This window comes from Danio aesculapii, chromosome 10, assembly GCF_903798145.1.
Source record: "Danio aesculapii chromosome 10, fDanAes4.1, whole genome shotgun sequence".
NCBI classification, from domain to species: Eukaryota; Metazoa; Chordata; class Actinopteri; order Cypriniformes; family Danionidae; genus Danio; species Danio aesculapii.
In genome coordinates this window covers 39,540,725-39,559,417 of record NC_079444.1, presented here as the reverse complement: position 1 = coordinate 39,559,417, position 18,693 = coordinate 39,540,725, and the positions used below count along the sequence as shown (strand labels likewise).

Below are 18,693 nucleotides of genomic sequence, written 5' to 3'. Positions count from 1 at the left end.
GACTGGATGGGTGGATTGAAAGTGATGAATGGATGAATTTAAATGGATTGATGGACAAATTAAATGAATGGATTTAATTGGATTGGATGGATGAATGGATGGATGAATTGAAATGGAGGGATTGAATGGAGGGATTAAAATTTATGGATGGATGGATTGAATTAGATGGATTGATGGATGGATAAATAGATGGATGGGTGGATGGATGGATGACTGAATGAATATATTAAATTGGATGGATTTGATTGGCTTGGATTGAAATGAAATGATTTGGATGAATGGATGCATGCATGAATGGATTGAATTAGACTGATTGTATTGACTTTGATGCATGCTTGGGTGGATGAATGGATGAAGTAAATTGGATGGACTGAATTGGATTTATGGATAGATAGATAGATTGAAATGAATGGTGTGGATGGGTGGATTGAAATTGATGAATGGAGGGATTGGATAAATGGATGGATTGAAATGGATGGATGGATGAATTGATTGGATGGATTTAATTGAATTGGATTGGATGGATGGGTGAATTATGAATTGAAATGAATGAATTGGATGGATGAAAATTGATGGATGAATGGATAGATAAATGGATGGATGGATGAACAGATGGATGGATAAGTGAATAGACGGATGAATGGACAGACAGACAAACAGACAGATAGATAGATAGACATAGATAGACAGACAGACATAGACAGACAGACAGACAGACAGATAGATAGACAGAGATAGATAGACAGATAGACAGATAGATAGATAGATAGATAGATAGATAGATAGATAGATAGATAGATAGATAGATAGATAGATAGATAGATAGATAGATAGATAGATAGATAGATAGATAGATAGATAGATAGATAGATAGATAGATAGATAGATAGATAGATAGATAGATAGATAGATAGATAGATAGATAGATAGATAGATAGATAGATAGATAGATAGATAGATAGATAGATAGATAGATAGATAGATGAGATAGATAGATAGATAGATAGATAGATAGATAGATAGATAGATAGATAGATAGATAGATAGATAGATAGATAGATAGATAGATAGATAGATAGATAGATAGATAGATAGATAGATAGATAGATAGATAGATAGATAGATAGATAGATAGATAGATAGATAGATAGATAGATAGATAGATAGATAGATAGATAGATAGATAGATAGACCAGAGCAGGTCAGCTGGATTAATGCAGTTTTTAGTTTAAATAGGCCTTGACTGAAAAAAAAAATGCTTTTGTGGTTCAGTCTACTCGGCCTCTTCCCAGCATGCATCGGGGCATGAATAATTAATATGGTTTTGCTGTCTGACGGTTTGCCAATTTGATTTACACTGGTTGTCCTGTGATGTCAGGAGGAGTTTGTTCCTCTATTTAAAGTGATTGATTGTTTCATGCGGCCAGTGTTGAAGGTCTGTGTGAGTGTGTGTGTGTGTGTGTGTATGTGTGTGTGTGTGTGTGTGTGTGTGTGTGTGTGTGTGGTATTTCACAAATCTGGTTTTTCCTCTACTTGTGAGTTGTCATGTGATGCTAAACTTCTCCATCTTACAAAGCATGAGAAAAACATCAGCTATTAAAGACAGATGGAACTCTTCTTTCAGTTACTTCAGATAATTCTTTAGATACAAATGACAGCAGAAGCCATAACAACATGACAAGTTTAGTTAAGATATTAAGATCTTAATAGACAAAATGAATGTCATTTTAAAACTTGCACTTGAATTATTGAAGTTCAGTGAACATCTTGTTTTACTGCACCCACGCATGTATATCAGACATATATCATCAGTAAAGTGTGGCAATGCACTGAAGCAAACCCAAACATTCGAGCGATAAACACTGTTAAATACTGATATAAAGATTCTTTCTGCTACTTTTTATTCATAAGTTTTATTCAGCAAAATTCCTTTGGTCTTCAGGGTCACAAGAACCCTCTGAAATCATTCTAATAATGCTCAATAAACATACTTTATTCATATTTTCTGGATATATGTAATATATTTTTGGAGAGAATATAATTTATTTGAATACACATTAATCATTAAATCTTTGAACAACATGAATGCATTACTGCCTCTTTTCTATCAAATTGATGTGCCTTTGATGAACAAATCTTATTGAAAAATATTATGTAAACCAAAACCAATTTTAAATATGCATTTGAACATATCTCATGATTAAACAAATATAATGACTAACAGATATAACGGCTATATACACTCACCGACCAATTTATTAGGTACACCTGTCCAACTGCTTGTTAATGCAAATTTCTAATCAGCCAATCACATGGCAGCAACTCAATGCACTTAGGCATGTCGACATGGTCAAGACGATCTGCTGCAGTTCATCTCAGACTGGTTTCCTAAACATCACAATGAGTTCACTGCACTGAAATGGCCTCCACAGTCACCAGATCTCAATTCAATAGAGCACCTCTTGTGGTGGAACGGGAGATTTGTATCATGGATGTGCAGCTGACAAATCTGCAGCAACTGCGTGATGCTATAATGTCAATATGGAGCAAAATCTCAAAGGATTATTTCCAGTACCTTGTTGAATCTATGCTATGAAGTATTAAGGCAGTTCTGGAGGCAAAAGGGGGTGCAACCCGGTACTAGTAAGGTGTACCTAAAAAAGTGGCTGGTGAGTGTATATACACACGCAATAATGTTCTATATTACTAGTAATATACAAATTAATGAATGCAAAAAACTGGTTGCATGTTATTAGTATTTGAACACTTAATATACACAGTGGATTGATTGGGGGATAAACAGATCAACACAAGCTAATAAACAAATCAAATACCAATAATTACATGAATAAATAAATAAATATAGAAATAAATGAGTAGTGATTATCAAATAATACAACTAATATACAATTATAATATAATATAATATAATATAATATAATATAATATAATTTAATATAATATAATATAATATAATATAATTTAATATAATATAATATAATATAATATAATATAATATAATATAATATAATATAATATAATATAATATAATATAATTTAATATAATATAATATAATATAATATAATATAATATAATATAATTTAATATAATATAATATAATATAATATAATATAATTTAATATAATATAATAAAATATAATATAATATAATATAATATAATATAATATAATATAATATAATATAATATAATATAATATAATATAATATAATATAATATAATATAATATAATATTAGTTAAGAGTAATCAGGATAAATAAAAATAAATTCAAACAAACTGCAATAATAATAATAATAATAATAATAATAATAATAATAATAATAAAAATAATAATAATATGTAGATAGATAGAAATATTTGAGATTTTTATATTAAATATATTTTAAACATTTAAAATACTATAAATTATAAGTAAACAGACTTTAAATATTGATAATATAATATAATATAATATAATATAATATAATATAATATAATATAATATAATATAATATAATAAAATAAAATATAATATATATAATATAATATAATATAATATAATATAATATAATATAATATAATATAATATAATATAATATAATATAATATAATATAATTCAATTCACCTTTATTTGTATAGCGCTTTTACAATGTAGATTGTGTCAAAGCAGCTTCACATAAAAGGTCATAGTAAATAGGAACAGTGTAGTTCAGTTTGTAGTGTTTAAGTTCAGTTCAGTTGAGCTCAGTTCAGTGTGGTTTAATAATCACTACTGAGAGTCCAAATATTGAAGAGCAAATCCAACGATGCGCAGCTCTATAGATCCCGAACCATGCAAGCCAGTGGCGACAGCGGAGAGGGAAAAAAACTTCAGTAATTGGCGAAAGTGAAGAAAAAAAACTTGAGAGAAACCAGGCTCAGTTGGGCACGACCATTTTAATTTCTCCGCTGGCCAAACGTCTTGTGCAAAGCTGCAGTCTCAGCGGCGGAGGCTGGAAGCTATATAATATAATATAATATAATATAATATAATATAATATAATATAATATAATATAATATAATATAATATAATATAATATAATATAATATAATATAATATAATATAATATAATATAATATAAGTTGAGAGTAATCAGGATAAATAGATGAATTCAAACAAATAATAAAAGAAAAATTATGTTTTTAAAAATTAAATAAACAAATGTATATTTCATGGTTTATAAGATACGAAGTAAAAAAATAGGAAATAAACAAATGTGCGTGAATATCAATGCAAATCACTGTCAAATGTTTGAGCGCTGAACTGTGATTGTGCTGTGTGGATGGACAGATACTCACGATACGGTCAGGAGGAGGAGTGCTGCGGATGAAGCACTTGATCTGGCCTTTCTCTCCGTACAGAGCCTGCTGTGTCTGTGTGCTGGAGATGCTGGGAGGACCTGAGACAATCAACACACAAACCAAATCAGCATCTTCTGCCTTCATCACCAACTCCAATCTCATTTTCATCACCTTCTCTCTAAAAGGGATAGTTCACTCAACAATGACAATTTGCTCCATTTACTCACCCTCACTCACTTGTAACCATTGACTTCAATATTACACTGTAAAAAAATATCTGTGAATTAAACGAAAGGAATTGAACTCAATGTCAATGAACAGTTTCCGTATTTTTCCGTATAACAGTTCTGCCTGGTTCTCAGATCTGATTGATTTGATTGATCTGGTTGATACCTGTGTGATATTCTGCAATAACAGCACTCGTCTCGTACAGCCTCCTCACCCTTGTGTATTAATTCGCTCACATAGAGTGATAGCAGATCAATAAACACTACAGTTTGATAAATATTGCAGCTGTTGGACAACATAATGTACTTTTGAGGCTATTTAGGGGAGAATGTAGTTGTTTGGATTGCAACAATGCAGTTTATTAATAAGGATAGTGCCTATTTTAAATTATTTATAGGCTATTAGCCTGTCACAGAGCAGAGCAAAGATGGTTGATGTTCCACCACAGTATGGCGACAGAGACCCCGTAATAAGTGCTTAGGGGAGAAGAACTCACAGCAAATTTCAAACTACAGCTGATCAAATTATTATAAATCAGGTAAGTGATGCTCTAAGTCGATCTCTCTCTTTTGTATGTTGTAGTGCTGTATTTATACCTTAGTAATCTGCTAGTGTTTGCTTAGCTTTGGTTTTTTCGAGGTTAATTATTGTGATCTCCTGTTTGCAACAGAGAAATATTGGGAAATCTCTGTAGACTGATGGCATTTCATGCTGTTCAGTCTTATAATCTTAAAATGTGAGCAAAACAACCTTTTTTGTCATCAGTTTAGATATTACGCTAGAGAATCACTCAAATACTATAGCTCTAAAGTGACGTTGGTGAAGTAGCAACAGTTTCTGCTGTTCTGACATCTGCTGCAGATGTGAAGGAATGGCAGAAGGAAGTAGTTCCTCATACAAAAAGATCTAAAATTTTTAGACTCTTGATTTTTTGCTTTATATACACGGATATGCAATTGAACTGTTGTATAAATGCAATATTACACTCGTAGCAGTGCCATATGGCTGTATATTGTCACTGGTGGTATACAAAGGCACTCAGCGTGCAGCCTCGAGCCAACACACCTCCCACCAGTGCCGATATACAGCCATTTCACACCGTTGCTCATGTGATATTGCTTGTTTTAACTATCAAAAAATGTTAATAAAAGTTGTTGGAAGAAAGAGCAAGGTCCCATCATGAAATCCAAGCATAAATAAACAGGGAAAAACAAAATCATAAACACAAAATATGGAAAACTGTTCATTTACAGATATTTTTCAGAGTGCGAAATGTAAATGGGTTTCAGGTTTCAAAATATCTTCTTTTAATGTTCAACAGAAGAAAGAAACTCAAAAAGCATAGCAACAAGTGAAGTGAATGATGACAGAATTTTCCGTTTTTGGGTGAACCGTCCCTTTAAGACGAGGAAAACAGGAATCAATAATAAACTTTTTTACATTTGCAGCTTTCCATTCACTGACCGTTCGCAATCACGGCCTAAAAATGCCCAGCGAGGACTGAAATGAAATCATTGTCATTCTTTTCGGCACAAACACGCTGGCTTTCCATGTAAATTAGACTCATTATAGATTGTGCTTTATTCACAAAATTCTCTGCTATTTGACCGGCACAATTATCCTTGTGCTACATTCTGGAAAAAGCTGTCATGGGGCCTTTTCAAAATGTACACCTTTGTGCTTTATTTACCCCTAAAGGGAGCTCATTTTGCTTCTTCAAAGGTATATAAACTGTGCATTTTAGTGCACTTATTATTAGGAACAGCAGGATATCGCAGTCACAGCTATTGTAAATCGGCCATATTTGAGGCACAGAATAAACATAAATAAACTGAACAGAAAGAAACGTGCTTATTTTTTTCTGATTATTGCTGCTGAAAATGATCAATTATTGTCATGTTTTGGGCTTCGCTAATCACAAAACATTTAGAGAACTACAGACCAGAGTTGGGTCATTCTTGAACGATTTGTTCATTTTGAACGAATCTTCAATGTGACTCAGGAACGATGAGTCCTCTCAGGGAGTGATTTGTTCATTCAAACATGCGCACGTTGTGTTGATGAGTTGCTTTTTTCAAGTTCTCTATCGAGTTTGAGTCATTCGTTTATCATGTAAAAAACATAAAACAATCATTTGCCATCAGAGCCCGGTAAAAGATTTGATTCATTTCTCAAGTCCTTGGATTTGAGTGATTCATCTCTTTACATGCTTTCACATAAAGAATGAATGATTAAAAAACCTGAAAACTCAAAGGCGAACTAACTATGGGTCATTTCAGCTCAGACTCTGTGCACTAGTTAAAATCTGCTAACACCTTTAGCAGGAAGAAAAACAAACATGGTTAGCTGGGCTTGTATTGTCTAAATGGACAGCGGCCACGAAATGGAACCAGACATTCATCGACAGCGATATGGAGGCCTGGATTGTAAAGAAAGGTCAATTGCTGGACCCACTTGTCCCATAAATCCTGTATTTCTGCAAGTTTGTCACACTCTCGTCTGCCCTGCCTTGTTTCTTTGTCATCAAAGCAATTGATACGGGATAAAACATGAAATGTCTTCAGAGACATGGTGGTTAAAAATATTGACCTTCTAGTGTCAGCATTCAAAAGTCTATATATATACTATTTTCCCAAGTGTTTTAGTATTATCTTTGCTTGAAATGACCCAATCTAATCCTGTTTACATGAAATAAACCTGCTCCCTAGCAGGTTTGAGCTCCCAGAATTGTTGCTATGACAGCAAGTCTCGGATGAGTTTTGAAGAACGAAATGATCCTGGATCATGTCAAATCGTCAATAACCAAATCCAGCTAACTGAGTAATCCACGTACGAAGAATGGACCCCTGGGCTACATGAGACCAGTGTGCCACATCTACAACCACACCCACTGCAGCACGGGGGTGTCGAAGTGTTCAAAAACAGTATAACGTCACTCAGCCTTTTCAAAAACCTTGTGCCTTCAAATGAAGAACTTTTGTTTGAAGTATATCAGAGCCTTGAGGGATAAACGTGGTTGGCCAAACTGAAGCAGGATTTCCTGAGCAAGAATCTTGACATTCATGCTTGTTTTTATCATTTCTGGTCAAGTAAACGAAACAGTGTGCTACTATCCTAATTTATACTGCTCATACCTATGTTTTATCACAGATTAAACTCAGGTTGTCAAAACATTGCACCCTTTCCTCCTTATTAAGTCCTTCTCTATATGCTTTAGCAGCTTTTATACATGTTTTACTATGATTTAGACAGCATAACAGGCAGGTCAACATATTCACAAGTACATTAACTGTGCAGTCTGTGCTGTTGTTTACATTGGAGTATCTTCAGCGTGCCTATCCATACAGCTAACTGAGCAAATCTTGACATAAGTGCAGGTAAAGATGCAGAAAAAAAGACATACATCATATTTTCCAATGATCACAAATGGTATAATTCCTCCATTAATGGACATGAGTGTTATAACCAGGCAAGCATCCAGATTCAGTTCTCTGAATTGACTCCGAGTTCACGCTGTTAGCTGATTTGCATATTCTCTTTAGTGAATCAGGCATTCAGATAACCTGAAAAACACTGCAGCTGCAAAATCATTGTTAGTGAAACTGCATTGTCAAACACTTTAGCCTTGCACAGCTCTACGTCACATAACAGCAGCTCATTTATTCTGTATTGTAACACACACTCAGCATGCACTTCATTCAGTGCACCTGTTCCACTACACATTAATGCACATACAGAGATTTTCTTATGGGAAGAATATGTTGGAAAAACCATAACGCTAACTTGGCCACGTGAAGTACGTTTTAGCCAATCACATAGCAGCTTTTAGTTGCCTTCCCTGCCTTTCTGCTATAGAGGCATTAGTTGTTTTGCTTTTAAGGCTACCCATCTTCAATAGGCTTTGGCACATACAGTAGAAGTCAGAATGATTCGCCCTCCTGTAAATTCTTTTTTCTTTTGCAAATATTTCCCAAATTATGTTTAATAGAGCAAGTAATTTTTCACAGTATTTCCAATAATTTTTTTTCTTCTGGAGAAAGTCTTATTTGTTTATTTCGGATAGAATAAAAGCTATTTAAATTAAAAAAAACCATTTTAAGGTCAAAATTAAAAGCCCCCTTAAGCAATATTTTTTTGATAGTCTACAGAACAAACCATCATTATACAGCGGCTTGCCTAATTACTATAAATTGCCTAATTAACCTTATTACCCTAGTTAAGCCTTTAAATGTCACTTTAAGCTGAAAACTAGTATCTTGAAAAAATTCTAATCAAATATTATTTACTGTCATCATGGCAAAGATAAAAGAAATCAGTTATTACAAATGAGTTACTAAAACTATTATGTTTAGAAATTTGTTGAAAACAAATCTTTCCATTAAACAGAAATTGGAGAAAAAACGTACAGGGGACTAATAATTCAGGAGGGCTAATAATTCTAACTGTATGCAATCAGCCAATCACATGATAGCAGTTCAATCCACTTAGAAATTGGGCCCTATCATACCCCCGGCGCAATAAAGTGCAAGACATGTTTGGCGCGATTTGTTGCTATTTTCAGACCAGCGCAACTGTAATTTTCACCTTTTGTGCCACGTTGTTTAAATATTGAATTCATTTGTGCCACTTTGTGGACTCATGGGTGTGCTGGTCTAAAAAGGAGGCGTGTTAAGGCACATTGTTGGCATGTTGCTATTTTGAAGAACTGAAATAGCCAGCGCTATTAACCAACTAAAATCTGTTCTAAAGTTCAGCGTGTTAGTTATGTGCCTATGTGGGTTCAAATGCTAACACATTGCTTAATAGGATGTACAGCAACACACAAATATTTTTACATATAAAAAATTTAACGATTAAAATGTTACAAAAATTATTATTTTCTACATAAATATAAAATCCACTGCCTCCATGCCTTCATCTAGGGGGGCTTTTTCAGTTTATTCATGACAATTTGCATTTGACAATGACAAGTTTAGATTTGTTCACCTGTCGGGTTTCATCACCATATGGGGCATAAGAATAGGACATTGAAGTTTTTGACCATACTTCATTATTATTGTTAATTTATTTGTTTGCTGGAAATTAAAACTGAATTTAGAAATAGTTTTGAAACAAACTTTGTGCTTAATAAACAAAATTAAATATGTAGGCTAATGGATGTCTTCAGTGGAAGTGTGTACAACACCGTTTGCATATCCATGAAAGTAAAGGAGTAGAGAGTGAAAGTAAAGTAAAGAGAAAGTAAAGAGGCTGAATAGAGGAGGCTCGTTCTTTATCCTCACGCTGCAGATGCTCTGTTTAACTGTTTTCTCGCTAGTAAAGCGTTCAGTTTTTCCACTTACAAAGTCCGCAGTGTAAATAGCAGATGCACCATGGAGCTACGCAACTGACTCCTAAAGGGAATGGGAGATGAGACTCTGATTGGTTTAATGAACGTTATGCTCAAAACACACACATAACTCATTAGGAGTATAAGCACAACCCTGTTAGACCATGCGCCGGGGAGCAAAGCATTTTGTTCCATCCCTTAAATAGCAAAAGCGGATTCGGATGCATCCTCGTTGCTTTTGTGCCATACGCTTGAGACTTTACGCCTAGATTGTACAAATAGAGCCCACACTGTATAGATGTAGTCATGATGTTCAAACTGAGAATCAGAACAGAGAAAGGTGAAATTTAAGTGACTTAACTCTGGTATGATTATTGGTATTTGAGAAACTGCGTATCTACTGGGATTTTCACACACACACAAAGAAAGACTCTCCAGAGTTTAAAGAGAACGGTCCAATAAAGAGAAAATATCTAGTGAACGTCGGTTCAGTGGGTGAAAATGTCTTGTTGTAGTCAGAGGTCAGAGGAGAATGATCAGACTGGTTCAACTCATAGAGAGACAACAATAACTCAAATAAGCACCCGTTACAGCCGAGGTCTCCAGAAGAGCATCTCTGAACACACAACACATTGATGGGAAAAAGCTTGCTTGGTTTGGGTCTCGATTTCTGCAGTGACATTCAGATGCTAGGGTCATTTGTATTGCATAAACACCATCTATCTTGCCTTGAATCAATAGTTCAGACTTTTGTTGGTGTATTGGTGTAAAGAATATTTTCCTTGCACACTGTAGGCCTCTTAATCTACTTCTACTTTCTGTAAGATAACAAAAGCAGTGACACCCCCGTGTGGGCAAGCTTGGACCCTGTAAATTTGGAATTGCAGAATGATTGAACAAGAAAAACTGCATCAAATGCGTACTTAACCAGACTGAACAGACTTTAAAGTGGACCTATTATTCAAAAATTTATTTTAATAAAGGGTTAAACACATTGTGTGGCAGCAGTGTCTGAATATAACCAGCTTCTAATGGCAAACATTTATTAATAAATTTTTTATAATCACACTTGATAAAAACAGTCTGCAGAAACACTTTGATTGACAATCTCCCTTTGTACGTGTCATCAAAATGGGAAAGCCCCGCCCATTAGTGACCATCTCTCCCTCATTAGTATAGGATGTTAGTCTTGTTTTTGAATCTGCCACTATGCTGACACACAGGCATTTGTAGCTCCGCCCTCTTTTGAAAAGAGCACAATCTCATTTGAATTTAAAGTGACAGTCACTAAAATGGCACAGTTAGCATTAAAGCCAGGCAGTTTCAAAGAGTATTTCCAGCTGAAATTTCACATACACACTCTAGGAACATCAGAGACTTATATTACATATTGTAAAAAGGTGCAAACAATCAACTGCACAGAGCAAGAAATTACTGCGAAAGCAGCATGAACACTGATCTATAATAGAGACCATTATACTGTATATAGATTATCATTTTATATAGATCAGTAGGTTTGAACTGTGACTTGATCGTGTTGCCAGATCTTGCTGAAAAAAAATTGTAAATAAGAACAAGTTCTTTATAAACCGACAAATATCTAAATACATAATATAGAAAATAATACTAATATAGCACTATAGAGTCTACATTAATAACTGTAGTAATCTCAATAGATTTATGAGCGAAGTCAAATTAACAAGCACATAGATGCTTATAATAAATGGACATGGCAACATTGCTGGTGCATACAAATCATTACGCATCTGTTGTCAGGCTTGGTGTTGAAATATTAAATTTGCTCAAAAATAGTCATTACCAAACATGTGAGACACCTGAAAGTCATTTACCATGCATCTACGTTTGTAGTGTTCTGTAGGCCAACACTGAACCATTTAAAGAATTTACTTGCCTACTGATATGCATCTGATATTTCTAAAATGTTGATAGTGTGTATTATGCTTAAACTAACCTGTTATCGTCTTATATTAGATGTTTGATAATTAAAGCAAGGCAAGTTTATTTATATAGCACATTTTATACACAATGGTAATTCAAAGTGCTTTACATAAACAAGCATAAAGGAAACAAAATGGAAGTATAAGAAATAAAAACTACCAAGAATAAAAATATGATTAAAACCGATGAGTTAAACCTGGTTTCAAAGGAACGAAAAAAGAAAAGAAAGACATATTAGTGTGATCTATCAGACATAAAACAGTGCTCATCCAGTAAACGGAAAGCTAAACTAAATTATTAATGGTTAAGATTAAGCAGAACAGAACAACTTTATTATTAATAATAATAAAATAATAAATAAATAAATACATGAAAACTAGATAGATAAAAATAAATGAAAATAGATAAATAAAAAAATAAAAATAAATAAATAAATAAATAGATCAATAAATAAAGTCATGCTAACACGACAACTTGTTTTACTGTCCTGATAAAACTAATATATTTAGTCAAATTTTAATAATTAAAAAAAATCTTTTTGTTTTTTAATCTTATTTTTCATTAGCTTACATCTAGATACTGTTGAGTGGTATCTGAAATTACAAACGGCATAGAAAAGTGCATGAATAGTTCTGAATGTGTGATAATATAAATATTAAAGTGTGCCCCCACCCTATTACAACACTAAAATAATCTCAAACTGGCTACTTGAACATGATCAAGTTAACTATATACTAAAATGACCTCCACAGTGACAAGATCTTAATCCAAAAGAGCACCTTTGATATGTTCAGTTGACAAATCTACAGAAACTGTGTGATGCTGTCATGTCAATATCATCAAAAGCTCTGAGGAACGTCCCCTGCACCTTACTGACTCTATACGCCACAAAAAATCTAAGCCGTTCTGAAGGAAAAAGGGGGTCAAACTCTGTACTATCAACGTGTATATAATGAAGTGGCCTGTGATTTGAGAAAACTGATTTAATGGATAAGAAAAGCAAATATTGTGGAATAAATAATTAGAGAAGTTGAACAAAAGTCTGACATTTTTGAGAAGCGTCAGAGAAACATACTTCTACCGATGTTTACCTAGTCTACCTAGAATAGCAAAGTCGAGTAATGGAGGTCGAGCGTTCTCATTTATAGCTCCTAAACTCTGGAATAGCCTTTCTGATAACGTCCGAGGCTCAGACACACTCTCGCAGTTCAAAACTAGATTAAAGACCTATCTCTTTAGTAAAGCATACACTCATTGCATCACTTAGCAGTATGATACATGAATGTGCTCCACACAGGTTTCTTCATCTCGTTTATATACACTATAAACAGCAGCTACGCTAATTATTCTTTTTATTCTCCATTTCCACCTGGGGATACTCATCCCGAGACCCTCAGACCACTCATAACCACTGATTTGATCCAAGACCAGCGACGAGATGATCCCAAGGTTTGCATATCCTGGACCAGGCCGTATCCTGAGCAGCTACTGTGGTGGTCATGGAGGAGTGGAGAACATGAGACTGATTCCTGTGATGCTCCAGGGACAGACGAGTCTCCGCTGAGGTCCAGCTTCCAGCCTCCGGCACTTGGACTGCAGCTCTGCACAAAACGTTAGGCCAGTGGAGAAATTGTCGTGCCCATCTAAGCCTGGTTCTCTCTAGGTTTTTTTGCTTCAGCTTCGCCGATTGGTGAAGTTTTTTCCTCGCCGCTGTCGCCACTAGCTTGCATGGTTCGGGATCTGTAGAGCTGCGCATCGATGGATTTTCTCTTCAGTGTTTGAATGCTCATGATCTTTTATGTGAAGCTGCTTTGACACAATCTACATTGCAAAAGCGCTATACAAATAATGGTGAATTGAATTGAATTTAATACTGAGCATTTCTAATCCCACTTCACACTTAGATAATGCTCGACTATTTTAGCAGGTTTGGCATGCTGTCCCGGAGAGAACCCTGAGCTCGGAGATAGATGAGCCAAAGGCTCCCGCCTGGTCAATGAGCTTTAAGAGGGATACGAGATCAGGTCTCGATAACTTCTCAACAATAGACTGCCAACTGCGCCAGTGTGTACGTATTAGGTGCTTGTGACTTTAATTTGTGTTACATGTCTTTAGACTGTGGAAGGAAACCGGAGTACCCAGGGAAAACCCATGCAAACTCGAGGAGAACATGAAAAATACATACAGAGAGTGTCGATTGAATCAGCTAGTGTTTGAACCAACGACTTTCTTGCTGTGGGTCAACAGTGCTAGCCACTGAGCCACCTTGTCACACAATCCTAGAACTGAGGAGGAGGGAGAAGGGTTGGGGGGGGGGGGGATTTGTTGTCTTCCAAAACGAAGATGATGAATGAAGTTTAAGCTGATATTTATGTTAAATTTGGAATGATCCAATTGGCTAGCTAGTGATAGGGACCAGCTGCAGTCAACCCTATCACATGCTCCTCTCGAAATTAGTTTGTAAAACTTCACAAAACAAAATAATAATTGTAAAAAATGAATCTACTTTGTGGATTTTGCCTATTGCGGGTTATTTTTAGAATGTAACTCCCATAATAAATAAGGGACCACTGTATATTATGGTAGAAGAAGCCCTAATGCATGTGGAAACGAAATATAAGATATATATTTATACCCACAATCAGTATAGTACGATTGTGGGTATAAATGAGAAGCTATACAACCTTTCTTAGGCTTAAATCCTTCCAATGATCGGCCCTGGCAATCTGCAGGAGCTTAGAAATGTGTGTTTTACACATATACAACACAACACTCACACAAACACACACGCTTATGTGTTTGTGTGTTATATATTATGCACTACTATTTTTTAATCAAAAATGATACATTCTTTTGGCCCTGAGGGGCTCACAGTGACCTGAGTTGCTGATTCCCACCTTGAGGTCTTTTGCCCATCCCATGTATTCCCTTCTCAACACTCCGCTGTCCTATACATAATAAAGTTGAAAATAAAACCTAAAAAATGATGCATTCTTGATGAAGCGGCTTGCATTCAAGTGGAAAATAAACATGAACACAGGAAGCTTTTTTCAAGTTTTTTTGAAAGTACACTGTAAAAAATTTATTGATGCCTTAATTTTTTCTGTTGAATTAAATTAACTTCTTTAGTCATCTTAACTTACATTAACCAAAATGACTAAGAATATTAAGTTAAACTTTATATAACTAAAAGAAAACCTGATTACATGTTGGTTAAAGCAAAATAGACAGTGCTGTCTTGACTTTTTATCATTGCATTTTTTACAGTGCAGATATATATATACTACCGGTCAAAAGTTTGGGGTCAGTTGGATTTTAAAATGTTTTAAAATAAGCTTGTCCTGCTCATCAAGGCTGCATTTATTTAATCCGAATTCAGTACAAATCGTGAAATGTTATTGCACTATAAAATAACTGTTCAAATTAGTTTATAATTTAATGTAATCATTTATTCCAGTGATTTTAAAGATGATTTTCTCCAGCTTCATTACTCCAGTCTACAGAGTCTCATGATCCTTTAGAAATCCCCCTAATAATAATAATAATAATAATAATAATAATAATAATAATAATAATAATAATAATAATAATAATAATAATAATAATAATAATAATAATAATAATTTAATATGAATAATAATAATTATTATTAATAATAATATCTTAATATGAATAATTAATAATAATAATAATAATATTTTAATATGAATAAATAAATAAATAAATAAATAATAATAATAATAATAATAATAATAATAATAATAATAATAATAATAATAATAATATCCTAATATGAATAATTAATAATAATAATAATAATAATAATAATAATAATAATAATAATAATAATAATAATATTTTAATACGAATAATAATAATAATAATAATAATAATAATAATAATAATAATATTTTAATATGAATAATAATAATAATTATTATTATTATTATTATTATGAATGGTAATAGTAATAAAAGCAATAATGACTGGATTAATAATTTCATTTGAAACTACATACACTAAGAAAGCAGTTATTTAAAATTTTATGAAATATTTAACAATTAATAAAAAGTTTTTACATTTAATAAATGCTGCCTTGATGAACAGAATAAATTTCTTAAAAAAAAAACATGAAAAAAAAATACTGACTCCAAACTTTTGACAGGTAGTGTATACTATGCTCATATATTCCTAGCAGAAAGCATTCTGAGGGCCATCAAATTTAGGAGAACATCCTCAAAAATGCTGGTGGTGGTTGGCAAATTAAAAATAAAATACAGGCGGGGAAAGAGTTAATCACAATATTAATAATCAAAATTATTATTATTGTTTTGACTGGCTATAAAGCAAACCACCATTGTCTAATGACTGTGCCTAATTAAGCCTTTAAATTGCACTTTAATCTGAATACTAGCATCTTGAAAAATAACTGCACAGTAAAAATGCTGGGCTCCTCACAATCGATGTTGGGAAAACATGAAGGAATTAAGTTAACCTATTAGTTTTTACAAACTGAAGTGGATTGAGCATAAAACAATAAACTTATCAAAAAAAACCCCTCAAGAATTGTGTTGCTTAAGCTAATTTCAAGAATTCACATTTAGCTGATGATTGGTAATAAGCTAGTTTGGCATGCTGTCCCGGGAGAGAGCCCTGAGCTCATGAGATCCCCGAGCCCAGGGCTCCCTCCTGTTTGCAGGGCGAGAGGGGAGTTTGAGCTCAGGTAGATCTCGAGAACCCCCCCCCCCCTCCTACTGCTTAAGCATTACTAAGGTGGTGTGTTGCTGGAGGAATCTGACTATGGTGCTGATTTGTTTTAGTCAATTTACTTATGTCTCATGTTTTTGGACTGTGGGAGGAAACCGGAGGACCCGGGGAAAACCCACGCAAGCACGGGGAGAACATGAACTCCACACGGAAATGCTGTCCGACCGGGTAGAGACCCGAGCCAGAGGCATTCTTACTGTGGGGCCACAGTGATAGCCACTGGGCCGCCGTGCTGCCCTATAGAGGAAAAGAGGAGGAGAGGGGGTGGAAGGGGGGATTCTTCAAGACGAAGATGACTAAAGGTAAGATGCTTGGCTATTTATACTGAGTTAGGAATCATCTGATTGGTAGTTTGTACATTAGCTTGACTCAGGGCCAGCCGTGTCAATCATAAGCACATGATCCTCTCGAAATTAGTTTATAAATAAACGTCACTTTAAACAAGTAGTTTGAACAAACAACAAACGTCATTTTTTTGAGCGTACACATTATTTCAATTTGTCCATAAAGTCTTCAACTCCAAGGTTTTTGTTCTCATTTTGCATCTTGACAGCCATAATTCTCATTATTTTGGAAAAAGCGATCCTCTCGAAATTAGTTAATAAATAAACTTCATTTTAAACAAGTAGTGTTGGAACCATTTCTTTCTTTAATTATTATATATGTTTATATATATATGTTTATTATATATGTATTATATATATGTTTGGACTAAATGGGTTGGTTGGATTATACGATTATTATTATTATTATTAAGTTTACATTTGATAATTATTGTATTTAGATTTGAGTATTTTGTATTTTGTATTCGTATATTATTCATGTTTAAGTATTAGCTTTATTGTTGTGATTTTGTGAATGAAGACTTTTATTCTGTCAAATTTGGGATTTAAGGAAGCCAGGTAGTAGGTGGAGTAGTAAGGGCAAGAGGAAACAATTTTCAGACCGTGAGTTTGTTTGTTGTGACGGGTGCTACTGGGAACAACGAGCTATTTCACTGATTTGATGGCACAAGATGTGATAAAATAAACATGAGAAAAAGGATTCACAGCGGACTCACGCGTCATGGTTTACCCTTACCGCGATAGCGGCTTAAAGCAATAATGCCGCTACAAGTAGTTTGAACAAACAACAAAAACTAATTTTTTTGAGCGTACACATTATTTCAATTTGTCCATAAAGTCTTCAACTCCAAGGTTTTTGTTCTCATTTTGCATCTTGACATCCATAATTCTCATTATTTTGGAAAAGGCGTCATGATATTCTCTAACTTACTCTGCATTCTCCACCAAAGAGAGTCCCACGGAGCTGAAATGACATGAGGATGAGTAAATAATGACACACGTGCTCCTCATTCAACCCTTCCCACCGCATCTTAACTCAGCCTAAACCGAAAAACGAACGCTTAGAGGCAACTTCATCATTTCATAAATAATTAAAAGCGATAAAATCATAATAAACACAATCATAACTTTTTCCATTCCTCCAGATTGAGGTTCATTATGTGTCTCCCTATGAGAAGAAAAAAAAAAACAGATTTTCATTTTAATTGGAATTGGGCCGTCTCTGTGTGCGAACACTATCCCATCAATTACAGATCCCAGCAGCGTGCAGGAGTCTTCAGTACACACCGCCGCTCCGTCTCTCTGGAGAGACTGAGACAATGCTCTCGCTCTTAATCACACACACACACTTTTAAAGGGCTATGCTCGGGCTGAGGGGTGGGACGCGCTCTTCCAGCGGCAGTCTGTTCAGATCCTGTCCTCTGGGGGAGCCAAACAAATCTGACAGGGGGATCATGGCCATAAATGAGGGCTGTAATTAAACAGCTTTATCTCTCAGGCTCAGACGGGGAAACGAGCGGAGGAGAGAGAGAGAGGGGGATGTGAGAATTCTCTGTCTGGCTCAGCTCGTGTGGTGGAAGATCATCTGCCATCTAATGGAGGGTCATGGCATGTAATAAAAACAGTCTTTATTTAACTGTAATTGATAGTCAAGAATATATCAATGATATCTCACTGCAATTCATAACTGATATAGTGGCTAATTCTTATCAATTCGCATGAT

At 34.3% G+C, this 18,693-nt stretch overlaps 1 protein-coding gene across 1 annotated transcript in view; it reads right to left on the bottom strand.

Moving 5' to 3' along the window:
* Positions 1–18,693, bottom strand: part of kirrel3a (kirre like nephrin family adhesion molecule 3a) — a 366,127-nt gene that overhangs the window by 28,515 nt on the left and 318,919 nt on the right. The window contains exon 10 of the mRNA XM_056467134.1: positions 4,341–4,441. Within this exon, the coding sequence (XP_056323109.1) occupies positions 4,341–4,441 (101 nt within the window). The remainder of the gene's footprint in view (positions 1–4,340; positions 4,442–18,693) is intronic.